General features: G+C 33.6%; 3 protein-coding genes across 4 annotated transcripts; 1 reads left to right on the plus strand and 2 right to left on the minus strand.

Annotated features, from left to right (window-relative positions):
- Positions 1-1,438: 1,438 nt before the first annotated feature.
- Positions 1,439-4,506, minus strand: LOC122140465 (ADP-ribosylation factor 4-like). The gene is made up of 6 exons (XM_042744436.1): positions 4,257-4,506; positions 3,891-3,971; positions 2,965-3,074; positions 2,675-2,746; positions 1,811-1,936; positions 1,439-1,726 (listed from the first exon to the last, which is right to left on the minus strand). Exons 1-6 carry the CDS (start codon positions 4,321-4,323, stop codon positions 1,640-1,642), a joined length of 543 nt encoding a protein of 180 aa, XP_042600370.1. The 5' UTR covers positions 4,324-4,506; the 3' UTR covers positions 1,439-1,639.
- Positions 4,507-6,369: 1,863 nt separating this feature from the next.
- On the plus strand, positions 6,370-14,550 carry LOC109109731 (transmembrane protein 116-like). Of its 2 annotated transcripts, XM_019122797.2 has the most exons (12): positions 6,370-6,578; positions 6,696-6,739; positions 7,702-7,765; positions 8,908-9,045; positions 10,327-10,434; positions 12,007-12,062; positions 12,205-12,324; positions 12,413-12,458; positions 12,550-12,621; positions 12,862-13,000; positions 13,102-13,172; positions 14,226-14,550. In XM_019122797.2, exons 1-12 carry the CDS (start codon positions 6,534-6,536, stop codon positions 14,367-14,369), a joined length of 1,047 nt encoding a protein of 348 aa, XP_018978342.2. In that variant the 5' UTR covers positions 6,370-6,533; the 3' UTR covers positions 14,370-14,550. The 2 variants fall into 2 exon arrangements, with proteins under 2 accessions (XP_018978342.2, XP_042600374.1); XM_042744440.1 differs by lacking the exon at positions 6,696-6,739 and having other exon boundaries at positions 6,372-6,578.
- Positions 14,551-17,816: 3,266 nt separating this feature from the next.
- LOC109108818 (neuropilin and tolloid-like protein 2) lies at positions 17,817-27,517 on the minus strand. Its single transcript, XM_042744438.1, has 10 exons — positions 27,087-27,517; positions 25,029-25,085; positions 24,726-24,869; positions 23,068-23,316; positions 22,886-22,933; positions 22,171-22,298; positions 21,090-21,318; positions 20,516-20,629; positions 20,059-20,189; positions 17,817-18,919 (listed from the first exon to the last, which is right to left on the minus strand). The coding sequence occupies exons 1-10, from the start codon at positions 27,094-27,096 to the stop codon at positions 18,395-18,397; spliced, it is 1,635 nt and encodes a 544-aa protein (XP_042600372.1). The 5' UTR covers positions 27,097-27,517; the 3' UTR covers positions 17,817-18,394.

Genomic DNA, 27,517 nt, shown 5'->3' on the forward strand with positions numbered 1-27,517 from the left:
CTTCTCATATATTCAATACACTGAGTGAAGCTTTTTTTTTTTTTTTTTACAAAACAAAAGCTAGTTTACCATTTACACATTGATGTACAAGAACATGAAATATTCAATCATATTATTCTGTCATAGTGAGGTAACCACTGTCATTACTCATTACATTACAAAAGTACTGGGCTAAACCAAATGTTTCCTTTATTTTGATTACAACATTTTTATTTTTTTCTCTGTGCATACTTCCAATTAGATATTTCTGCTTTTTTCATACGTTCATGAAACAACAAAAAGCAGATTAAAATGATTTTGTTATGTCTATGGTGTATTAAAGTTAATAACATTATTATTTAATGTTTAATAAACATGCATCTCAGTGGTAGCTCTCATATACAACACACCCCATTACAATACAGATTAAACTTGCGGTGTTTAAAGAAATAATTCACCCAAAAATAAAAACGTCCTGAAAATTTCCACCTCAGGTCTTCCAAGATATAGATGCAATGGTTTGAAGTCATCTTGATGGATTTCTTTCTCAGAGGTGTGTCACTAGAGTATATCAATGAAACAAAAAACCCTGCATACGACACATCTATTTAGTTTTTATCAGATATTTATTTTCTCACACACATGGACCTACCTTCACACACAGATCAAGAAAAAGTATTTCCTTTGCCACACCACAGAAGTGAACAATACAAGAAAATCAAATCCTGTGCAGGAAATGGAGGACCTTATTGGTGTACTGGAGTGTCCTATACAAAATTCTCACTGAATGCACCTTAATCGCTGATATTAAAGGTGCCAGCTAACATACATACAGCCGTTTGACATGAAAAGAGAAAAGAAACGGAGCAGAATGAAGAAACATTTCATCCCGGTCCTACCTACCTCAGAAAAATCAGGCAAGGTACTATGATCTGTTCAAATGCTTTCAACTAAAACATTTACTTGCTTATTGTTCAATGGAGGTATTTAACATCAAAGGCGGTAAGCGATCATTGGGCTAATCAATCATATTGCTGTCAATACTTCATGTAACATTTTGTTCCAAAGAATCTGTTGGTGGCAAAGTCTCTGAAACAGGACTTAGGAGGCTTCTGCAACAAAAGTTAATGTGTAGCTTTGTAAAACAACCCCCTGGAATAAAATTAACTGCCATGAAATGGAATGTTCATGAAGCGGCGAATCCTGCGACTCACTAGTCAAGTTAGGCAGCACTGCAACAGGGATCTTGGAGTGAGCGTCAGCGCACAATGGCTCCTTTCGGGTCTTTACTCGCTTTTAAGCTACAACTACCTCAAACTTGCACGAGAGGGACGCCTCGACCTGGAATTCCTCCCAAACTTCCGTTCTGTTGTGCCATAATGCTCTCACAGTTATCAAGTAAACGTGCAATTTAAGCATTATCTTACGGTCATGAAAACAATGAAGATTTTTTGAGAAAAAAAAAATTAAAAGAACATTAGTAGGAATACAGCATAGAAAAAGACAGATAAGATAGATTAGACATGATGCTGAACACTTGATAGCTCCTCCACACACACAAACGCACACACTCACTCACTCACGTTCTTCAAGAGAGTCTATCAACCCACACTCCATCTTTCTAAAGTTCACACGCATCTCGCCAATATGAGCAGGCACACTAGTGTTTGGAGAGCTCGTTTGATAACCAGTCCAGTCCTTCATAGAGTCCAGTGCCCTGTGTAGCGCAGGTCGCTTGAACATACCACTGTGGAAACAGACAATGGACAATCAGAAAGGAGCCAATGTTTAAGCAAGTGCATGTTAGAGTCACTTGATTAAGTGTGTGTACCGTTCTACTGCGTAGACTCTGCAGCCCAAGTTTGTCTGTGAGTTCACTGACAGCCATGGCGTTAGGCAGATCCTGTTTGTTTGCGAACACCAGCAGCACGGCGTCCCTCAGTTCATCTTCTTGCAACTGTATAAATGGAAAAAGGTCAATAAATCATTACATATCATAAAACAATAAAAATACAAGGGGAAAAGTGTGAGCTGTGGGCAACATATGTGGATAATGTTCACTTAAAAACTGAGGTGCATATGCTCAGATCAACAGGGCTTATATATATATATATATATATATACATACATACATACACACCTTATAACTTCAGAAAGAAATACAAAACCTTTGCTAATTGAAAAACATTATTTGTGGATAATGTTCACTTAAAAACTGAGGTGCATATGCTCAGATCAACAGGGCTTATAACTTCAGAAAGAAATACAAAACCTTTGCTAATTGAAAAAAGGTTGATAAAAATACTGAATCCAGCATTTGGTAATAACATAGTATAAGAAGAAATAAGCAATTTTTGTAGGCATGTCACCTTTGAAACCAAAATTTTTTTTTTTTTAAAGTTGTTACACCATGTGTGATCAAAGTCAGTAATTAATAACATTAACTAGTACTTTTGGGATGCTAGTCAAAATGACCGCAACACACCATAAAAGCACAAACGTCACAAACATATAACATGGACTTTTCTCAAGATGCTTTGGAAAGAAAATCTCCACCAAGAACATAAATGTAAATATGTAAATACATTTTGTAACTTGATCTCAATTCAGGTCACTGACAGGTTTTCGAGTGCTATACAGATTTGATGTTATATCCAAAGATTAAAGTGAATGCTGAAAACAGAGCAATTCTTACCATTTTAGAAAGCTCTTCTGCAGATTCGGCCACTCTCTCTCTGTCATTGCTGTCCACAACAAAGATCAGACCCTGAGGACAAAGGAATAAAAAAATAGCATGCTTCAAATGAATAGCCAACACAAATGCACCTGAGTTATAAAAGATCACAGCACAACCCAACAAATGTTTTACATTTTAAGGTGATTTTAAAGCAGGATGCTCAAACAGCACAGCTCCTGTAACTGATCCGTTATAAGTTGCTTTGAATAAATGCATCCAGAAACAGCTAAGTGGCACTTAGACCATACCTGTGTGTTCTGAAAATAGTGTCTCCAGAGAGGACGGATCTTGTCCTGACCGCCGACATCCCACACGGTGAAGCAGATGTTCTTGTATTCAACTGTCTCTACGTTAAAACCTGTCCATGATCAGGAAAAAAAAAATAAGCTTTACTCAAGGTGAATCATAACATCAAAATATATTTGACTGGCTACAACGAGAATTGTGATACACAAATATATCAGCCAGTCCAATTCAATTCGGCTGTTAAGAGATTATCAGCTGATGACTGTGTCTAATTGACCCTTTGGTCCCTCGGTTACTGTAGTTCACTAAGAAACAATATGAAAGTGCACCTGAAATACAGTTTTACCATACTGTTGATTATGATAATGTGGCAGACAGTGACAGTCACTAAGGTAGGATTGGTCAGTGATGTTTTTTAAGGGAGGGATTAGTGACAGGTGAATTAACAGCAGAAGCCATCCAGCCTTCTGTCAGCTCCAATACCTAGAAGGATTTCGTTTCTGAAGGATCATGTAACACTGAAGCCTGGAATAAAATGCATTTTAAAATATATAGAAAATACATAGCAAAATAGAAAAGTTTCTTTAAATTTTAACATTTCACAATACTGTTTTTACTGTGATTTTGGCAAAATAAATGCAGCCTTGGTGGGCAGAACATACTTTTTTTTTTAATCATTAAAAAAAAAAAAGTAATTATTTTAAAGTTTGACCAGTGTACATGTATATTGTAAATATATATTTATATATATATATATTCTGTTGTTAATGCATTGGCAGTGACATAAAAGACACTGGTCATCAAAATGATGAGAAGTCCTAAATCAGACTCACATTGACTCACAATCAGACTCACTCAACAGAAATCACATTGTGAAAGAGTGAGCAGAAAATGGAGAACAATCACAGTAATGATGGTGTAATCTCACCTATAGTAGGGATAGTGGTCACAATCTCTCCCAGCTTCAGCTTGTAAAGTATCGTGGTTTTACCTGCAGCATCCAAGCCCACTGAAAAATAAAACATGTAAGAAAAGACCTCTAGCTGTCAAATTCATCACAACCGTGTGTATTATTTAAGATTTTATCTCTTCACGCGAGCTCTACCTGAAGCTAGCAAGCTAACATTAGCCACTACCCAAGAAATATCACATTCACTGTTGAATTCCAATGTGTAAATTAATAATAGAGAAGGCAATTTAGAAATAATTTCATTTTACACTCAAATAGAATCCCTTTCGTCTTAAACATGAATATTTACCACAGACGTTTTTCAGAAAGACTTGAAACACTCACCCATCAGTATTCTCATTTGTTTCTTCCCGAAAAGTCTCCCGAAGAGCGACGAGATGGTCAGACCCATGATGACTTCAAAGAAAACCCCTAAACCCTAACAATAAGCGAAACCGTAAAGAAAGTGTTTTAATGAATATTCTGTCTCTTTGTGTTCGGTGTCTCGCGGTCGTTTGACGCGTTGCCACGTAAGAGGAGCCACCGTGGAAGACTTGGCATCACTTCCTGCTGCGATCACAATCCGGGAAGTGATGTCATAATTATTCATAACTTCCGCTATTTTCTGAAACGCCCACTTGCTGGCTTTTTATTGTCTGATGACAGCCTACAGTGAATAAACTAAATTAACATTAATCCCCGTATTCACGCCGAATCTGAATGTACTGGACAATTGTGTTTTTTTATAATGTTTTTTGTTTGTTTGTTATTAAGCAAAAAAAAAAAAAAAAAAAAAAAAAAAAAAAAAAAAAAAAAACGTATAAATTCATAACAGAAATACATGTAAAGTATTCGTTCGTTCATTTATTCATTAATATCGTTGTTGTTATATCAAACGAAAACATACATATTTTACTTTTTTTATTATTTATTTATTATTTATTTTTATCGTTGGTTTTCATTTTACAACAATCAAGCTGATATGATATTGTATGAGTTTTATGTATTGTATTGTTGTACAAATTATACATATAAATTAACTCTTTTGTTAAATAAATGAAAAAAAAGCTTTTTGACAATTAAATTATGATTTTTTATAATGTTAAGTCCCTTTCACCCACTATTTTTATATTATTTCGAAACTGACTGATCTTTGTAGCAAATGAGACAATCCCAAAATATATTTCGGTTTTATTTTCTCCCTCAGTTCAATAATAACCTAATAATGTGTGCAGTATTTGTACTAGACAAAAATGATTTCTGTCAAACTGTTGCAAATTCATTTTTTGACCAGTAGAGGGAATTGTTTAGTGACCGTAGTGAGTTCAGTAAATGAGTATTTGCAAGACCTCAACAACACACACACACACACACACACACACACACACACACACACACACACACACACACACACACACACACACACACACACACACACACACACACACACACACACACACACACACACACACACACACACACACAGCCTGTATGGCTATATGGAGTTCTCAAAGTCTACATTCAAAGGTCCAAATCTGAATATTCATCAGTGGTTATCAACAACTGGTTATTACAAAACTTATTCTTAATAAACATACATAACATGCATAACAAATAAGCATTTTTTTTTAAATAAATTTGCATTCAAAAAACATTAATAACAAGTGTAAAAGTGGCAAAACAATTAATTTACATGTTAAATTTATCTCATAAAAGAGAGTTTGAGTTCTTTTCAAAGATACATACATATAAACACATCCGAGCTGCATATTAATTTTGAAAAACTGCCGTGCTCAGTTTATTCAGCCTTTTGGAAAATCTATTTGTGGCTCAGTTTTGATAAAGAAGAGCCGCCACAAATAACTCAATCTAATGGAAACACTGGACACTGCTAGAAATCAAATGGCCATAATCTAAGTGATAACAAAAACTGAAAAAAAATAAAATAAAATAAAATAAAATAAAATAAAATAAAATAAAATAAAATAAAATAAAATAAAATAAAATAAAATAATAAAAAAAACTCATATTAGCAAATGTCACCCAAATATGCTCACTGGATGTCATGACAACACATGTCATGAAGGCAAAGTTTCAGTATCTGGCCTTTGCTTTCATTTATACCATCTCCAAAAAGACATTTAAAAACTAAACTAATGATTTATAAGTTTAACATGCGTTTATCAAAGTAGGAAATATAATTAGTGCTCTTGAAATACTGGAGGCGGATCCGGGTCCGGACTTTGAGAAGCACTGCTGTGTAGGCTATATAAACATTAAGTAGCCATTTAAGAATGATTTATGTTTATCAGCTAATATTTATTATAAAGTGTTATCAAGGAGGTCGAGTTTTATGTTGTATCTCCAAGGTGAAACATACCACACAACACCTGCACAAGCTCTGTAAGGTAAAACACACACAGTTTTACCCGCAAATACAGGGTTATGAAAGAAATGAGAGGAGCTGCACCAGCACAGGTGAGGTGAGACGACAGACGTCACGTGACCAGAGGTTCAACGTCCAGGTGAGACGGCGGGAGTCAGACAGACAGCTGCTGTTCGTGACAGAACACACAGCAAACAACGAGCTGGCATGTAGTTCACGGAATAAATCTCTTCATCATGAATTCAAGCGGTGGATCAAGCCTATCAGGCGATGAAGATAAGGTAATCACAATTAGAGATACTTTCATGACTGTCAAACTTCCACTTCATTTATTATTACAATACAGCCTAAAGTTAACATAGTAATGCAGTTTATTTTCGTCTTGATTGCTTACACAGACTACTATTTTATCTTGGATCTACATCTCGACTTTAAGTTTAAGGTGAGAAATACTTCACGTTTATTCGTTGTTTTAGGATGAGCTTGCGATCTGTTGCTTTAAAGGAACACACAAAGAGAAACCATTATTTGCAGCTGAAGTTATGCATTTGATTTGAGAGTTAGTAACTCGTCTGACTCGCAATGTGACTTATGAAAAGTGAAGTAAGGATTTTAGGAATTTACGTGTGATATAACAGGAAAACCCAATCTGTCTCCTGCAGGGTCCGTCGTGTTGAACTGTAAACATGTTAGTAGGCTAATTTAAAAAGAAATGTAAACATACAACAATATTACCATTTGATGGGATAATAGTAATTTTTCCTATCATAAAACAATGATATTATTTAAAAGACAATATATTACATTTAATTATAAAACAGACATGTTTTTCGAAGTAAAAAATATTAATTGTCTTTATATTTTACTGAAACAATGAGTCAGTATTTATACAAATTCTATTTGCTATTAAAATTATGTTTAATATTGTTAAAGTATGAGTCCTTTTAAATTTAACACAGCACAAACCATCACATTAACATTTAGATGTTACTTTATTTTTGTTCTTAATCATGCAAATTAAAGTGTTTTCTGTGGCATTTTATGTTGTTTATGGCAATATTGTGTCTTGTCTGTTAACAGATTTGTGAGCAACCACAGCAATGTTTTTAATAAATGAATAATAAATTTAACTAGTGTGGTTAATGTGGTAACGTCAAAAATAATTGATGTTATTTAAGTCAGAAGACCTGACAAAACTAAATGTAAGTGTTAGATGAGACAGAAATAATTGCTTTTGCAGCTTACCACTTTTCAAGAGACCAGGACAGAGATAGAGAAAGTAGAATTCTTCACTTGTGTCTCATGCGTGGTTGTTGTTGATTACATTTATCACATTGCTGCACTCAGTGTTAGCTGTATGGGATCTAGATTTATTATTTTAACCACGTTTTCTTTCTGTTGCAGTCTGATAGGTAGTTGTTCGGTCATTGTGGTTTCCATCATAAAGAGAAGGCATCTCAATGAACAGGTGAGTCACACAGACGGAGAAGGGAAAGAAATATATTAAAATATATATAAAAAACTCAAACTTTAAACTTTTTTTAGGATATCATGCTAATAGCTGAAATAAACTTTTTAATATTTATTTTATTTTAAGGAAAAGGATGGTTTTTGATGGTTTCAGTTTTGGTTAGCTATAATAACCCTGATCTGTATGCAGTAGAGAAATTCCATCTTGGGGTACAAATCTGATCAAGCCACCATGCTGAAAAAAAAAGTAATGTAGAAATGTGTTATTTTATACAGATGTTTTGCCTGTGTTTTGAATTTTGCACTGCATTGCATTGTGTTTTAGGGTTAACAGAAATATGCATAAAAATACTTGATAATGTCCTGGCAAAAAATTACCAGTACATTTTTTTAACAATGCTTCCTCTTAACAGGCACATAAAATGGCTACTTGGAAAAAAAAAAAGAAAGTCTTGACATTTTGCCAAGTATGGTAACCTATACTCGGAATTGGTGCTCTGAATTTAACCCATCCAAGTGCACACACACAGCAGTGAGAAGTGAACACACACCTGGAGCAGTGGGCAGCTATATATCCAGCGCCCAGGGAGCATCTGGGGGTTCAGTGCCTTGCTCAAGGGCACTTCAGCCATGAGTATTGAGGGTGGGAGAGAGCGCTGTTCATTCACTGCCTCCCACCTACAACTCCTGCCAGCACCGAGACTCGAACCTGCGACCTTCTGGTTACAAGTCCAATTCTCTAACCATTAGGCCACGGCTGCCTGGAATTTTCCCGCAGATAATCTGAATTTTTGAGTGGACAAACCGACTGTAATGAGGCAGAATTTGATGGATCTACATTCCCCAGCTGAAGCACATTTAGAGTACATACATTCCCCACTATTGCTGCAAAAGTCAACAGTGATGGTCAATATTGGCTAACAGTGGGCCAGTGCACTCAGACACAGGCTGAGAATGAAAACTAAATCTGATAATGTCACTGCATACAGCTCTCTTCTTCAGTATCACACACTTCTTTGCAAAGTTCACCAAAACATTTGTAAAAATATTTCTTCTCATTTCTTCAGGCCTCTTCGTTTGCAGATATGCAGCATGTTCTTCATGTTTTAATGTTTCTCTGTCATTGCTCTTGTGTTACAGGCAAAGCCTCTTCTTCAGCTGACACTGGCAGATTTCCTGGCATCGCTTGTTTTGATGATCACAGCCATAATTAATTTACCCCATAAAATTTGGTCGTTCAGTGGAGAGATGTGCAACTATGGATTGCCTTTGTCTTTGGTGAGAAACCGCTGACACTGAAACATGAAATTATTCATAGCTGAAAGTAATTGTTAACATCTCCAACCGCTGCTGAGGATACTCACACTACTGCACCATGCATTTGCTGAATAATGGCCTTGTTATGCAACGACTTCCTTGAGCGGCTAAAAAATGAACATCTCTGTAACAGTGAGATGTTGGTGTAGAGTTACACACTAGATGTTTATTCAGTGCTTTGCAGATTTTCTGCATTATTGTGTGTCACCATAAAACAGTTGAAGAGCCACATGCATGCACGTCTGTATAGAACACTGAGTCATGCACTGCCCTGTAAAAACCTCATTTGACACAGTAGTACAGTAAAAACATGAGTGTATTATTTACAGGAGGAAACCCACTGAGAGGTCACCACAGTAAAGGAACTGTTTATTAATAATGCTTAAAACACAGTCAGATGTTTGGGCACATATTATAAAATGCCATTTTTATATACACTACTAGTCAAAAGTTTGGACTGACTCAGATGTATTATTTATGCTCACAGAGTCTATATTTATTTGTTTAAAAATGCAACAAAAACAGTTGAAATATTATTACAATTTAAAGAAGTGTTCTCTATTTTAATCAATTTTAAAATGTAATTTATTCCTGTGATCAAAGCTGAATTTTCAGCACCATTACTCCAGTCTTCAGTGTCACATGATTCTTCAGAAATTATTCTAATATGCTGATTTGGTGCTTAGTTATAAATAATGGCTCTTATTATTATCAATGTTGAAAATACATTTCCATGATACGTAAATATTATAATTTTTTTCCAGGACTCTTTAATGAATAAAGTGTAAATGAACAGCATTTATTTGAAAAGGAAATATTTTGTAACATTATAAATTATTTTACTGTGACTTTTTGCTAAATAAATATATGATTTTTTTAAAAAATCATACTTACTCCAAACATTTGAGTGGTAGTGTATATTTTATGTAAATAATATATTAATAATATATAATATACATGTATATAAGATTGGTTTAAATTATATATATATATATATATAAAATATACATAACATTTAAATATATAAATAAATGGCAGAATTCTACATTAATTCATGCACATTTCATATTTTTTAAACTAATTTGAAGCAATGCAGCAAAAGCCTTTAAACTGAAGTGTCAAACTTTTTTTGTTTAAGTCAAACAAAGTCAGTCATGTGTGTCCAAACACTTCGCTGTGGATCTGTGCAGCAGCTGTGACGAACTTCAGTAGTTTAAGCATTAACAATCTGTGTCTCCTCAGGCCTTCTACTGCGTCTCGTTTCTGCTTGTCATCATTTATGCCTGTGAGTCAGCGCATGCGTTTCAAGGATGGAGGGAAAAACCAGTGCAGGAAGCCTTTGAAACCCAGGTGAGCAGGGTTTCTGCTCATAAACATTCACTCTCCAGCACTCTCCGTCACTGTTTTATAAATCAAATCATTGTAACTTTTACCTAACATGACAGCAGGTATGAATGTTTGCAGACGTAGCACTTTGGCAGAGTCTGAGAACTGTCAGGTTGTGCCACATTCCTCCCGCATTTACTTTATTTAGTCACATACAATTAACTCTGTTCAGTGCATTTCGTAGAAATACCCCAGGAGTTGTTTCTACCTGACTGAACCCTTGAGATCACTAAAATCAGTAGTTCAGTCTTATATATATATTTAACTCAAAACCTGATAATTTCGATTAGTGTAATTATCAGCTAAAACTAAAACCATAAAAAAAAACATTTTTACTTAAAATAAAAAAAATTCTTATTTTATTTTAGCTAGTCTCCAACATTTCTCACTTTTGTTCTAGTTTAATTTTAAGCAAGCAAAGTAAAACTAAATAAATAAAAATTACTATATAACTATATCAAAATATTTTTTAAAAAGAAAGTGAAAATAGAAAAAAGAAAAATCTCATTCATAATATTAACAAAACTATCAATGATACAAAAAAAACACCGATTTAGGTGATACCACATTTTAAAGTTACCTAACAAAACAATTTTACAGTAAATGCTTAAGACATTAAGATATTTTATAATGAGTCTATCAATTAGTTGTGCTCATCAAGGCTGAAATTTATTTGATCAAAAATACAGAAAAAACCCTGTTATTTTGTAAAATATTATTGCAATTTAAAATAATAGTTTCTATTTTAATATACTTTAAAATGTAATTTATTCCTGTGATGGAAAGTTGAATTTTATTTTTATTTTATTATTACTCCAGTCTTCAATGTCACATGATCCTTCAGAAATCATTCTAATATACTGATTTATTATCAGTGTTGGAAACAGTTGTGCTGCTTAATGTTTTTTGGAACCTGTGATACTTTTTTCAGGATTCTTTTATGAATATAATATTTAAAAAACAGCATTTATTCAAAATGGAAACTTTTGATACCATGTACACTACCGTTCAAAAGTTTGGAGTCAGTACATTTTTTTTCTTACATTAATTAAAACTAATGAATAATCAAATTCAGCAAAAATGATAAAAATTGATAAAATAAAATAACAAAAAATAAAATCTTTACAAAATATTTTAATTTTAAATAAATGCTGTTCTTTTTAAGTTTTCATAAAAGAATCCATATAGCAGCACAACTGTTTCCAGCACTGATAATAAATCATCATATTAGAAGGATTTCTGAAGGATCATGTGACACTGAAAACTGGAGGAATGATGTTGAAAATTCAGCTTTGATCACAGAAAAAAAAAAAAAATCTGAATTTTTGATCAAATAAATACAGCCTTGATGACCACGAGACACCATTAAAAATCTTACTGATCCCAAACTTTTGAACGGCAGTGTATATATATATATATATATATATATATATATATATATATATATATATATATATACACACAATATACATGATTATATACATGCATATATTTGTTTTCCTACTTCTATTGTACTAATGTTTCTTGCATTCACAGTTAGCACAGTTATCACTCAGAAGGAGGAGGTTTTGTCTGACCTATGTTATTGCGTGGTGAGTAGTTCCAGTTTTGCTTTCATAAATGCATTTAAATATGACTTATGTAAAACTGTAAATATGATAAAGTATTGCTTTGCAGTAATTTTTTTTGCAGTGTTTATGTAATGATCTGTATTTTTACATATCATTGCTTTAGGCTTGTACCAATAATTGGATACTTTATCTACATTCGTACCGTCCATTATATGGAAGCTACTGTTACGCCAGCACAGATGCCAACCGTCAGCAGTGGATCCACCGCCAGGTTCTGCAACAGGTAAGAAAGAGTGTCTGTTCTGTATGTGAGCATCAGTACGTACATATCTGTGTCATTTTACTTCATTTTTGTCTGATTTCTTTTGCAGCTGCATTCTCTTCCTGCATCTCACAAATGACTCTTGCATAACAGTGGTAAGAAATGATTACAGTCAGGCACCATAAAACGAGTTCAGCTAAATCGCCCTCTGAAGCTGTTCCCATCATGCTGTCCTTTGTCCAACAGGATGCAGCTCATGCTAAGTTCATTCAAATTTTCACATTGAGCAGTGTGTTGACAGTCATCATCGTCTGCACAGTGAGTGCACACAAATTTATGAATAATTGTAATCACAAATCACATCATTTAACACATATTTCATCAGTGTGACTTACCATAAAAATCCATAGGGGCTGCATGTTATGTTTTGCAATGGTGTCTTTAAAATAAATACCACATGGTTTGATATTTTAGACTTTTGTAGTGTCCAGATACTTCTGGTCACTGTAGGTGTTTTATGTAAAGAATCTCCTGTAATACGCATCTCTCACCCTGTAGGTGGTGTACTGTAAGTTAGAGAGCTCTTATAGGCGCTATGAGAACACAAGCCTGATCTCAAGGATACAGAGACATCCAGGTGGGATTTGGCCTTCGGCTCGATATATGATCCTTGTTATCATTTTCTGCTGGGTACCAGGTCAGTACAATAACACACACGTTCTCAAATGCTACACATATACAATATGTCTATATGTATTTACCTAAAAGGATATTAAATGATATGTTTAATTTTTTCAGCTCTGCTTCTCATCTGTCTGTCTTTCGCACAACCTAGGATAAAACCTCTCTTCCCTCTCTTTGTCATACAGGTAAAGCATGTTTTCTAAAGCAGAACATATGTAAAATAGTAATAAATGATTAAGTATTTATGTAAGATTATACATTATTAATGCATCTTTGCATCAGTAGTGGAGATTTTTAATTGACTGAAGTTGCTGTCTTTATCAATGAGTCACTGAATTGTCCACTCAACCAATTTGTTTAAAAACACCAATTCATTCAGGATCTAATTGAGTGACTTTCTGTATAAGTAAGTTGTTGAATTGTTCACTCAACCAATTCGTTTAAGAACGCTGATTCATTCAGGATCTAAATGAGTGACTTTCTGTATAAGTAAGTCGTTGAATTGTTCACTCAACCAGTTTGTTCAAAAACGCTAATTGGTAAAGGATCGAAACAAGTGACTTTGTTTATGAGTAAGTGATTGAATTGTCAAGTCAACTGATTCATTTAAAAACACTGATTAATTCAGGAATGAATCGAGTGACTGTATGAGTGAGTCATTGAATCATTCATTCAATTGATTCATTCAGAAACTGGTTCATTCCAAAATGAAACAAGTGGCTGCATGAGTGAGACATTGAATCATTCAAAAATGCTGATTCATTTAGGAACTAAACAAGTGACTGTCTGTATGACTGAGTCGTTGAATAATTCACTCAACTGATACTTGCAAAAACGTTGCTTTGTTCAGGAACAAAAGAGACAGACTATATGAGTAACTCATTGAATTGTTCCCTTAACCGATTTGTTCAAAGAAACACTGATTCATTGAAGAATGACTGTATGAGTGAATCGTTGAATTATTCACTTAACCGATTTGTCCAAAAAATTTATTTATTCTGAAATGAAAAAAGGGACTGACTGTGCGAGTGACTCATTGATTCATTAACTTTTGATTTGTTACAAAGCAAAAAAAAAAAAAAACAATATTGTGTCTAAAACGTATAGTAGTTAGTTACTCAATATGAACTTCTTGTTTACAGAACTGTTTGTATAAGGTAGTTTGAGATTCATAGAAACAGATGCTATTCACAGACATTTTAATCGTGGAATATTTTCTCCCATGTGCTGCTGTACAGGCGCTGTCAGTGTCACTCCAGGGTTTTCTGAACAGTATTGTGTACGCATGGAGACGACGCAATTTCAGAGACGCCGTGCTGGGGGAACGTATGCCTCTCATGGCAAAAGCCTTCTTTGACCAATCGTTAAATGAGCCATCATGAAATCACAGAAATCATGTACATGTTATGTGTGTAAAAACATATGAGTTTTCTTTTACAAATATGTTTGCTTAAATGTTTTCTATTTATTTTTACATATATATTTGTGATAACCGTTGATAGGAAATGTTATATATTTTGCTGCCTGCAGAACAGTAGTCTACTTAAAATACATAAAACAATAGTGGAGTCTTGAAAAGACAAATTATTCGTTTATTATTTTAAAACCATACTTTTACCTTACTTACAAGAGTGATATATAGTAACTGTATATTTGATATATAAGATGTTCAACTGCAGTTTTGTTTAATAAATATCTGTGTATAGCCATTAGCCAGTTTTTCTAGTTCTTGACTGAACACTTGACTGAATTTTTGCTAGTTCATCTCTTACCTAACAATGACAAAGCAAAGTATGCCACAGAGCCGTGCTAGTAAAATGTTTCTTTTGTGATATCATAAAGTTCTTCAGTACAGAACAGTCAAATATGTACTGAACAGGATGATCATGTCACATGTCGAGAGCATGAACATTCCTTTGGTTTCAGGTTGCACACAATCAGATCCAAAACTAAAAGAATAATAAAATCAAGATATATTTCAGTTGTGGTAGATTAGCCATTATGTTAATGGTGTTTATTGCAGTATTACAAGGGCCATACAATTGTGACGAGTGAAAAAAAAAAAAAAAAAAAAGAACCAAAGGCCCTCATAATAATGTTATATAATTTGTTGATATCAAAAGTGATAAAAACGCCATCAGGCAAGCTAACTTTTTTTTTAGTGGCAAAAAAAAAGAACCAAAGCCCCTCATTTATATCATATTTACATAATTAAGGATTTAAATAGAATTCTACTTTGTGTTAATGTCTGTGTTAATGCCAAATACAATGTTTATCAATCAAAACACAGTTTTAACACACTTTAAGCGAGGCATTTGGCTATCTATAATGTTGAAAACAATGACAAACTACAGTTTTAGTGATCATTTGATTACAAAAACTAGTATGCTCATAAAGTACATAGTCTATGGGATCAGCCCTGGGATTTCCCTTTAGCAACTTCCTGACTCAAACACTGAAGCTGACCTAATTTCACAGAGTTTGTCTGTGTTAATAGACCGGATTTCTAGATTTTATTAAAGAAATATACTCAAATGAGGACAGCATAGCATTTTAACTGTAGCATCTTTATGATTTATTAATTAAGAGCAGCAGATTTATCTAATCAGTAAAACTGGACAAATGCCTTTCAATGAATCATTAAACTTCAGATGACTGTTCCTGTAATAAATACTGGACAAAGGGATCTTTTAATGATCACGAACACAGCCGTTTTTACAGTCAAAAGACAATAAATCTATGCATTAAGGGTCTCATATACTGTATGTTTATGTCCATTTTTTCAGTCTATCCTGTCATTCTGACCAATATATGCTACTGTAACAAAAACAGTAAAAATGTGCATGTGTAACACAGGGCTCCGTGAGGCATGAAGAAAACAACTGAGATTTACTGAATTTAAAATAAAACTCCACGTGACTATCTAAAGTGTGACATGACAAACCATGCATGAATGGTCAAGATGACACAAACATGAGGGCTTCAGAATAAAAGCACATGAACAAAACCAATGAAAAATGGAAAAATGGCACAAAACATCTGAAATATGTTAGAGAAAACCAGACGAGGGGAAAAGGGCATGGAATTTCTGTACAGTTTGGTTTATGACATAAAGGTTATTATGTCTACAGTCATAATATGGTCATAAAAATGTCCTTTGGCTGCACAGTGATGTCAGACAAAGTCATTTATGAGCGCGGTTTCATGTGCATTTAGGAAAAATGTAAGAAAAATCTTTGAAGAAATTACTATTATATTCCAGTTTTCTGGTTACATATTTACTGTATGTTTCTTTTATTATTAAAATTGGCATTTTACATTACATATAACAATAATAAAAAATAAATGTCTATGGGCTGTTTTTATGTGAAGAACTTCATACTACAACAAAAATGACAGAAACAGTAATGTTTAAACATCAACACTGCATGTTTTTATGAAATAAAAAAATAAAATAAAAAAAATGTAACTAAACATTAAGGATTAAATTACTAGAATATGTGATATATTGTGAATATGCAATATAAACATGCAAATACAGATCACAATATAGCATGACCTTGAGTTCCTCTTTAATATAATAAGAACATTAAAAAAAAAAAAAATGATATAAATATAAAAAAATTATATATTACCTTAGTAAAGTAGTCAATGAATGGCCAATCAAGGCAGTGTTATTTTTGTATCATTGAGCTACTATTATAGTTTTTAAAAAGATATTTTGAATTAGTTTTTATTTTTTTAATATTATGTTTTTCTTGTAATTGTATTTTAAAGTTCATTCATGTGTTTTTTGTCATTTTTACAGTTTATGTCTATATAATTATTTAATTGTTTTTTTTTTTTCAGGTTTAGTTATTTGAGTACAAGTTAAACTAAATGAAAATAAGATATTTGCTTTGGCAACTAGCTCAAATTAAATAAACGCAAGTAATTTTTTTTTCTTTTTTATTTCTGTCAAGTTTCCGTTTTTATTTCAGTTAATGTTTGAGTGTATAAAAATGGTTTAATGGTTGTGGTTTTAGTTTTGGTTTTAATTTACTTTAATAACCCTGATTCAAGGGGTCGCAAAAAGGAGGAAATGAGAAAATGTTGAAATAAAATAGTAAAATGATAAAAGAAATGTGAACATTCACACCTATGTATATTATATTATTGAATTATGACTTCCGATCCACTCAGAAGTCCATATGAGGGAGCGCTGTTAGACCAATGAAAAAATAATAGCGAAAGTAATTTTTGTTAAAACATGATATTTATTTTCACAGAATTGTGTTCACATGACAAAGCTCTTGGTAATCCCCATGAGGCTACGTCATAAACAGCACTTTAGAAATGACTTACTCTCCTCAATAAACCTCATAAGCATTAAAAACACAACCACAACATCAAACACCACAGCACAATCCAACCTACATCAGATTAGATGGGTTCAAAGAAAGGGGAAAAGAAATAGACACAATCCAGTCCTTCCTCCCATATCTCCACACAAACCGTCACTAATGAAATCATCCACAAGCCATCTGACAACTTTTACTTCACCAAGAACAATTTCTGATGATTTTTCAGTGATTTTATCTCCAGAACTCAATATATACACTATAAATAAATTAAATTGATCAAAAGTGACGGTAAAGACATTTATAATCTTACTAAATATTTCTACATAAAAACAAAATAAAAACTAAAAATTAATCAAATAACCACAAAAAAATTAACAATTACAAACAAAAACAACAATCATAACAACCATAAACAATTTTAAATGTAAATATAAATCAGAATATTATGAAGACTGGAGTAATGATGCTGAAAATTCAACTTTGCATCACAGGAATAAATAATATTTTGAAATATATTCAAATAGAAAACTGTCCTTTTAATTGTAATAATATTTCAGAATATTACTGTTTTTACTGTACCCCAAACCTTTGAATGGTAGTGTAAGTCTTTGCATTAAACTATCAAAATGAATTTATCAGTAACAAAATCTTCTAGTTGAAAACCGGCTCATGGTGACAGAAAGACATGAGCTGCTGGTCATGAATAGATGCAAAAATGTGGATTGATGACTAAGGAATCAGGAGCCAAAAAATAATCCAAAATGTCATTTTATGGCCAGTAAGAGATATTTAACCATCATTGGCAGGTGTGATAAAAACTTAATTTCAGCCCTGACCTACATAATCTGGTTTTGAGGAATGAGAATAACACCAATAAAAAAAAAAAATACTGGACTTGGCTTGAAATCAAGTATAGGAAGGGCAAGGGAGGTTTCAACGACGAGAAAAACGTTGAAATAAGATAGTAAAATAATAAAAGAAGGTGTGAGCAAACATTTACAGCTATGCATTATATAATTGAATTTTTACATGACAAATAAAGTGTCAGCTGACTTCCGCTCCACTCAGAAGTCCATAGAGAGGGAGCGCTGTTGGACAGGGTTGGCATGATTACGTACCATCACGACGTTGCGTCCACGGTTGATGAAATCATTGTAGCCGATCTCCTCCATGACCCGTTCCTCCAGCCCCAGCTCCTCATCTTCCAGTGCCTCTCTCAGACTCTGGGCGCTGTAAGCGTGAGCGCGCGGGTCGTGCGTGAAATGGTGCGAGCGGGAGCTGCTCCTGCGTCCGTGGAAGCTGCCCCAGCCTCTGGCCCCAACAACCGTACTCATGTCATCAGAGCCGTGCGAGAGATGATGCGCTCTGCTTGCCATGACGATGGAGGCGGCGCTGCTCGGAGCGCCACAGTGATGCTCGTGGACGCAGCGGGACATGCTGGAGGAGCGGCGGAGTTTCTGCAGACTCTCCAGCTCCTCCGACAGATCCTCCGGCAGCTCCGCTTCCCGCATGGAGAAGAGCTCATACTGAGGAGGCTCCAGCACCTCCTGCATCTCTGCAGCGCTGAACAAACCCTTACGGCTCAAAACCTGCAGCACACAATACACATTAACAACGTCACATTTTCACGCATGTTAAATATTAGTGTATCATCACATGTATCACGTAACAAATATTAGAGTTTAAATCTTTAAAGTGAGTGCACAATGGCATTCAAAACCCATTCTACATGTGTAATTTCATGGTCTTCTAATTATAACAGGATATTCAATGAGAAAAAAAAAAAAAATTAAGAGAATATTTTTGTAAAATTTTTTAAATAAAATGCTTAATAAAAATGCATAATATGTTTGTATTAAATATGTAAATTAAGAACTTGTAAATTAATTATTCTTTAATCAATTATTAATTTTAATGAATGGATTTTTGGCATTATTATCCATGCTGTCATGTAAGGCTGCTTAGTCCCGGCAAGAATCATACTCGTGATTATTTTGGACAATATTGAGATCATTATTTTCTACCCCAGTTACTTATTAAAATATAATATTTATTAAAAAAAAAAAAAAAAAGATTTGTTTAAAAAAAAACAAATCGAATGAAAATGAAACTAGTCAATACACAATACATTATATATATATATAAAATAATATATATATATATATATATATATATATATATATATAAAAAAATAATATATATATATATATATAATTCTATATATATATATATATATATAATATAACTGTAGTTATATTACTTAAGATTATTTTTTTTATATATTTACATATATATTTATATTTTTTCCGTATATAAAAAAAAAATAATCAATATTCAGTTTAATTACTTCTTGTATTATTATGTGAACTTCATTTTCCAAACTAGTGACATTTTTTTAAACTGCAAAAAATAAAGGTTTTCCAAAAACTAGCTCCTGCCATTGGTCAAACAAGCAGCACAAAGTCACACCAATGGCTGAGTCAATATTGCTGTGTCAGGAAGCTCAAATAGACAAATGCACTGGTAATGTTTTGATAGTGCCACAGTGTTTGCTTTTTTCAGGGAAATCAACCTACAAATGGCTTATGTATATTTGTAGCTGAAGAATAGAATAGAAAAAAAAGAACATTTATAAAGCTGGAAAAAATATAGAATATTTATGTGTATTTCTGACCCCTGTATGAGGCTGTTAATTTCTCTTTCTAAATGGTGATTTAGATATAGTCACCTTTTTTCTCGGCTGCTTCATCTGTATAAATACAGATATGATGAGAAGAAGCAAGACCACACCAGACGCCACTCCAATCACAGTGCTATGAGTTTTACTCATGTGTTGGAAGAAACTTTTAGACTTCTTTTCTGAGAGAGACAAGGACAACAAAGGCAAAAGAAAGCAGAAGAACACGAGAAAAAAAAATTAAGATTTCTCCACCTAAATGAGAACAATAACAATAAAACTGAATTTATGAACTCCATAATAACCCACAACGTCCAATCCTTCACAAAATAATAATTCAGCATACATAAATTTTATGTGCTTTATATGCAATATTAATTTAGTGAACATAAGGTCACCCCTGAAGGAGGGACAAAACAGTTATGGACAAAGATTTTTGATGCTAAAATATCCATTAAAATTCTGAAGAAAGCTGGTTGAAAAACTGGCATGTGAAAGCACACCATACCTTTGCAGTTGTTCTCATCCCAGGGAAACATACAGTTCTGAACACCATTACAAACCAGAGTGTTGTTGATGCACATGTTGCTGTGACAGAAGAATGTGTTGGCCAAACATGGAGCTGCAAAACAGAGTTTTTAATGAGACGCAAGCCACATGGATGATTCAATACCAATACAGCCCACACAAATAACATCTCACAAATCTAGCACCTAAATCCAGCACCACCGGTCATTCCATAGGTGTTTGCCATGCAAAACTACTGAAGCACAGCATTCTGACATATTCTGGTAAGAAAAAGATGTTTTTGTGTGTTACAGATCTTTTTTTGTAGTTATAATGTATTCCTAGAGAAAGGATAAAAGATAAAAGGAAAATTTCATCCAAAAAGTTCAAACGTACAGAATTTGAAAATTAAAGTTTTTAAGTTTTTAAATCTCCTTTTGCATTCAATGGATAAATAACAGCATCTGGTTTTGGAACAACATGAGGATGAGTAAGTAATGACAGAATTTCCAATTCTGGATGAAGCATTACTTGAAAAAAAACTGCAGAATGTAAAAAGGTTGATTAGTGCTTACGTTCAGCAAAGACCGTGAAGAGCATTCGGAAACGGCTCAGTCTGCTGGTCTCGTCGGCCCACATTCTGACCACACCCACAGCGTTGTCAAGCGTGATGTCGTTGGCAACGGTGCTGCAGAACTTGGCCTTTAGATCTTCAATGGCATTACTGCCTTCATAGATTGCAACAAAGTTCTTCTTACACTCATTTGAGTTCTCTAACTGATAGTCCAGAAAGCGGAGATAGATCTGTGGGTGTGATAGAGAGACAAAGAGAGTTAATGCCACTGTAAGTATATATATAAAGTTTTATTCTATGGCTATCTGAAAAACTGTCTGATTCTGATTGGTCACTCACAGCATTCTTTTGCAGAAAATTTTTGTCAAGCCGCCAAACTGCATAATTCTTCATTTTCGCAGACCACCTTTTTCCTGAATATCTGTGTTAGACTGATGTCTCTACAGTGACTTTCCTCTTACATAATAAAATAATTTCTTCATTTAATTGTATTTATTTATTTGGTAAAAAACAAAAAAAAAAAACCTTATTTATTTAAATGTGTATATATCTTTAGTATTAGTTTATCTAAAGTTTATTTGTATTTATTATGTTTAATTTTTATATTTTTTAAATGCATGTGTGCATAATATTACTTATTTTTTACGCATTAGTATTTTTTTATTTCTTTTATTTAATTATCTTCTTTTTATTTTATTTGTTTTTCAGTTGAATTATGTTTAAAGTTCAAGAAAATCCTCTGTTAAAAAGACAAGATCTTTAAAAAAAAATGTTCAATAAATGCATGATGTTTTAAAGTCAATAAGTTATTGTGGTAGATGATTGTGATCTCAATATATATCAAAATAATCACAATTATGATTCTTGCCAAAACTAAGCTGCTCTAAAAGCATGGATAATAATGGGGAAAAGCCATTAATTAAAATGAATAAATATTCAAATGAATAATTAAGAATAATTAAAGTGTACTCAATTGAAATATTTAATACAAAAGCCAGTCATGTTGTGCATATTGATTGAACACTTTGATAGAGGGGTTTATTTTATAATAACAGATGTTTCATCACAGCTGCATCACTAACCTTAGACATCGGTGGAGCTCGTATGGTCCAAATACAGTCCACTGCTTCCCCTGATTTCACCTTGTTTTCCTCCTCAACTTGACTAGATCTGATTATACCATCTGATCCAGACATTTCAAACTGACAGTCTGACGGGAAGAGACAACAAAGACAATAAAATTAACATTATAGCATTAAAATATTATAACTTTATATCTTTCAAGTACTTGAGAAGAGACCTAAGAGTCTGCAGACAGCAGCTGGGAAAAGTAATACTTATAAATTACATAGTTTACATAACTGATGCACTAAAGATGGAATTTACATTTATATTTGTTGGGTGCAGTAACCATAGCAACTGAATAAGAGGGTGTGTGAAATATCATTCCGATAGACAGCAAAACATTTTGAAAAATCAAATCTCAAGTACTTTAACGGCTTTGTTGAGAAAAAGTCTTTTTTTTTAAGGATGTGCTGCTAAATCAGGTTTAGATAGAAGGGTTAGTAGAAATCTAAAACACATTTGCAATAGACCCAAATACATTTTCGAATACTTACTAACAGTTTGTGCACAAACGTTTATGTGAAATGTAAAATCATAAAATCTATGATTCTTGAAAAATGCCATTTACATAAGTAGTCAGTGCAGAAGCTTTTATCCAAAGCAGAAAGTAGACAAACACCTTGAAATAACCACCATCCTCCCCATACTACATACATAAGAATTTCTGTTTACCTGGAATGGGATTTAAGAGTCCCCCAATATGGAGATGAAAATCAGGATCTGGACTCAAGAAAGGTTTTTGATTAAAAAAAAATCTAATGCAATAAAACTAATACAAAGGGAACTAAGAAAAAGGGCATTCAATTAAAAGATTCTAAGATCTAAATACATGAAGATCTGCAAGATGCATTTACCTGCAGTATATGAATACTCCACCCTGAAGCCCAGTCCCTCCAGCTCCTCATCGCTGGTAAACCTGATCCACATGAAGCGTCCGGAGGAGGTGACAACTCCTGGACTCTTTGCCCCGCAGTACCGATTAATCAACGGAGAGAAAACAAACGGCCCATCACGGATTTCAATATTGTCAAAGCGGCACTCAAAGGACGGCTCAATGTAGTAGATGTCATTGAAGACGAGCTGGATTCTCTTCCGTGGATGGGCTGATGTGGATGAGAAACAGAGGTTACAACACGACTGAGAAATATACACCACTGTTCAAATGTTTGGGGTTGAGAGAAAAAGTATCTTATGTTTACTAGGGCTGTATTTATTTGATAAATAAAATACAGTAAACACAGTAATATTGTTATGGTTTTAATATATTTTAAAATGTAATTTATTCCTGTGATGCAAAGCTGAATTTTCAGCATCATTACTCACATGATCCTTCATAGATCATTCTAATATGCTGATTTGCTGCTCAAGAAACATTTCTTACATCAATGTTGAAAACAGTTGTGCGGCTTAATATTTTTGTGGAAACTCATACTTTTTTTCATGATTCTTTGATGAATATAAGGTTGAAAACACAGCATTTACCGGTGTTTGTAATATAAATTTTATATTATTAATGTCTTTTTTTGTCACTATTGATCAATTTAATGCATCCTTCCTGAATATAAGTATTAAAGGATTAGTTCACTTCCAGAATAAAATTTCCCTGATAATTTACTCACCCCCATGTCATCCAAGATGCTCATGTCTTTCTTTCTTCAGTCGAAAAGAAATGAAGGTTTTTGAGGTTTTTATTTCTCCATATTGTCAATGGGACACAATGGGCTGAAGGTCCAAACTGCAGTTTTAATGCAGCTTCAAAGGGCTCTTTATGATCCCAGCCAAAAAATAAAAAAAAACAAAAAAAATAAATAAAAAGGGTCTTATCTGTAATTTTCTAACAAAAAAAACCCTACAAAAATACATTAACTACAAATGGTTGTCTTACGCAGGATCTGAGATGCACATGTGCATCCTCACGCAAGACATAATCATGTTGGAAAAGTCACACGTGGTTAGTTCTTCATCTGTGTACTTTGATTCAAAAAGGTACAGTAGTGTGAAAAACATCTTTTTTTCTCTTCCAACTTCAAAATTTTACCTTTGCACCTTGCTTTGTAAACACTGGGTCGATTCCGCCTACGTCACACATGATCTTTCGATTGTGACTACATAATGCGTGAGGTAGAGCTAGTGCAAGAAGAGCATTTGTGGTTAAAGTCAATCGTTTCTTTAGATAAGACCCTTATTCCTCGCCTGGGATCGTGTAGAGCCCTTTGAAGCTGCATTGAAACCTCTTGGGTCCCACTGAAGTCTATTATATGGAGAAAAATCCTGGAATGTTTTCCTCAAAAACCTTAATCTCTTTTCGACTGAAGAAAGAAAGAAAGACATGAACATCTTTGATGACATGGGTGTGAGAAAACTATCAGGAAATTTTTATTCTGCAAGTGAACTGATCCTTTAATTCAGCAAGAACCCCAAACTTTTGAATGGTTATGTATGCAATGCATATTTTACCAAAGCAACAAATAGGACAGGTATCTGTGGAAGCTTTTGGAAGTGAGACTCATACCCTCCAGGATGTACACACACTCCTTGTTTGGTGGGTAAGTGTTGGGGTAGTTTGGAGAACTGAATGATCCTCCATTTGCCGTCTGGATCAAAGTTCCGCAGTGAGCCGGTTTCTTATCCTCAGTAGCCACATTCTGAGGCAAAGCTAACAGGATACACACACACATAAGATGAGCTACATTAAAGGTAATGGTTATTAAAGCAAAACAGATGGGAAAGACTCATTAAATCTTCATTTCAATTTCTTTCAAAATCTCTCTCACACACATGTGGCTTTGCATGCGAGTTCCCACTTCAAACTGACCTTGAGTTTTCTGTGCCAGTGCGAAACCCTCCTCTATCAGGATGAGCAGAACCAAGGCTGCAAGAAAACAAATTAAGATAGGTTTACAAAGTCTAGGGCATCTTGGAGTGGTCTTGAACGTTCAGTGAACTTTTCTTAACAAGATATACTCTATGAAGAATGAATCAAATACAACTCAGATAGCAGATATGTCGAAAATGTAAAAAGAGGTCTCTCAGGTTTACAAGCCTGTTGTTACTTGATCAATAATGCAGTAAAAACAGAAATATTAATGGTTTAAAAATATATTTTAAAATGTAATTTATTCCTGTGATGCAAAGCTTCAGAAATCATTCTAATATGCTGATTTGGTGCTCAAGAAACATTTAGCCAATTATTTTTAACTGATTTTTAAAACAATTGTGCTGATTAATATTTTTTGTGGAAACAGTGTTAATATTTTTCAGGATTCTTTGATGAAAAAAAAAAAATTTATCTTTCGTAACATTATAATTGTCTTTACTGTCAATTTTGATCAATTAAATGTTTAATTACTGAATAAAATGATTCGCTTCTTTAAAAAATAAATCAAGTCAGTCTCTTACTGACCCCAAACTTTTGACTTTTTTTGTAGGGTAGCTCTCTGTTCTGTTAAAGTTACCGGTAAATATAAATGCAACCAAGGTCTTAACAGCTTTCATAATTATGTGCATTATTACATTCAAACATCTTACTAATTTGTTGTAATTACTGTTCTAACACCACATTGTTTTACTTCACACCTGCTTATACTGTTATTTGTCTGCCCTTGAAAACAAGATGTTCACAGTGGGATGTGGATGTTCAGGTCACATTCATCAAGCCTAAAATAAAATTTAACAAGCTCCCAAACTCCTGATCCACACATACAGAGCTGCCAATTCACAAGTTTTATTAAAATGTAAAAAGACACCAGCCTAAGATCTGAACCCAGAACATTTTGCAATCAGCGCTCAAGCTCAACAGTGAGTTGTCATCATTGATTACTGCAGTACATGTTGGTCAAGGATGTGTTTAGGGACATCACGTGTGATTTTCATGACATGAGGTATTGAGAGTTAACTTATCAAACCAATTTATGTAATTTCATCAAACAGGATGGGAGTGTGAAAAATCAACTGAAACCACAAAACAGAACTTGCTTGTTTTTGATGTTGTTTCTCACTAAAATAAATGGGAATGACCCAACTGCATCAGCCTCTTCAAGCCATTGGAGATTATGACTTGATGAATGATGTCATGAATACAGTTCTAGGATATGTGGTTTGATTAAGGGTTTATAGAAGAGCTGTCTGTTCAGCACCACATCTGCTGTATTTTCTCTGACCAACATACAGACTGTGGTCAAAGCAGACATTCAACCTGGTTTGATATAAATTTACTGAAGGCTTTCTGGGCTGGCTGATCAAAAACCAGAGTGAAAAGCCAAGCAATAGTTTTGTTTTACCTCTAAATGATGTTATGAGCTGGATGTATGAAAAGCTAAATTAATTCAGACAAACTTTGATTAAAAAAACACTATGGTATTACCATGGTTCCATTAAAATGCTACAGTATTTTGGAGTAAATGTAAATATAGGCCTACACTGTAAAATGTCAACCCATTACAATTGAAATCTAAAGTTCCATTGTTGCATTCATTTTTAAAAGCCGTAAATTGCATTGAAGGTTATTTTACTTTTTCCACATATTTGAATTTGATTAATAGTGAAAAAAAAAAATCGATGTTGACACTGAAAACTTATAAAGCTTATAATAACTGATAAATAATTGTGGCAAGTTAAATAGAGGGAGACATGCTATTATGACAATTATATATATAAAAAAACAAAAAAAAAACAAAAAGAGTATGATGATTCTGATACCATCAATATACAGTACCATGGTAAAACCACAGTGCTTTACTGTAATGTAAATTACACAGCCTATTCTCAAAACATGTTTGAAATTCGCACAAATATGTTGCCATCAGATTTACAAAGACAAAAGTAGCATTCATTAACAATTAAGCAACATCAGTAATTACAAACATGAACTCACCCTCATGCATTTCCACTTTCACTGAACACTTTTACTCTCGTGAGATTGTTATCTACATTTTCAACGACATCCAGTTAGACCGTCGCAATACGGCTCTGCAACAGATTTCATGAATAAAGAAGCATATTTTTCCTGGAATAAATTGGGGGGCAAATCCATTTGAAAGCTCTAAAAAAAAAAAGCACCAAAATAAACTGTATACGCCGAGACTCCTGAGCGACGCGCTTCAGAAAAGCCAGTTCAGTTTTGACATTGAGGAGGGAGAAGGCTCGCCTCATGAATATTAATTAATTCCATGACCTAAGCGCAGAATGTGCAACTGATTGGTTAAAAGGGCGCTAAATCTGCACCATTCAACTGCTGATTAATACTTATGAATATTAATTACATTTAGAATACATTTGTTCCACCTTTTGTACTGGTGCGAGGCG

The sequence above is a fragment of the Cyprinus carpio genome, chromosome B18, assembly GCF_018340385.1.
Source record: "Cyprinus carpio isolate SPL01 chromosome B18, ASM1834038v1, whole genome shotgun sequence".
Lineage (NCBI taxonomy): Eukaryota > Metazoa > Chordata > Actinopteri > Cypriniformes > Cyprinidae > Cyprinus > Cyprinus carpio.

Excerpts from the sequence above, each read along its gene's own strand:
- LOC109108818 (XM_042744438.1), bottom strand. Across the intron at positions 24,870-25,028 it reads ACTGGCACAGAAAACTCAAG|CTTTGCCTCAGAATGTGGCT; the intron begins GTCAGTTTGAAG and ends GTATCCTGTTAG. Across the intron at positions 20,630-21,089 it reads CTTCACGGTCTTTGCTGAAC|CTCCATGTTTGGCCAACACA; the intron begins GTAAGCACTAAT and ends TCTGTTTTGCAG.
- LOC122140465 (XM_042744436.1), bottom strand. The coding sequence starts at position 4,323 with ATGGGTCTGACCATCTCGTCGCTCTTCGGGAGACTTTTCGGGAAGAAA. Across the intron at positions 3,075-3,890 it reads GACCACTATCCCTACTATAG|GTTTTAACGTAGAGACAGTT; the intron begins GTGAGATTACAC and ends GATCATGGACAG. Across the intron at positions 2,747-2,964 it reads ACTATTTTCAGAACACACAG|GGTCTGATCTTTGTTGTGGA; the intron begins GTATGGTCTAAG and ends CTTTGTCCTCAG.
- LOC109109731 (XM_019122797.2), top strand. The coding sequence starts at position 6,534 with ATGAATTCAAGCGGTGGATCAAGCCTATCAGGCGATGAAGATAAG. Across the intron at positions 6,579-6,695 it reads TATCAGGCGATGAAGATAAG|ACTACTATTTTATCTTGGAT; the intron begins GTAATCACAATT and ends TTGCTTACACAG. Across the intron at positions 12,063-12,204 it reads CTGACCTATGTTATTGCGTG|GCTTGTACCAATAATTGGAT; the intron begins GTGAGTAGTTCC and ends TCATTGCTTTAG.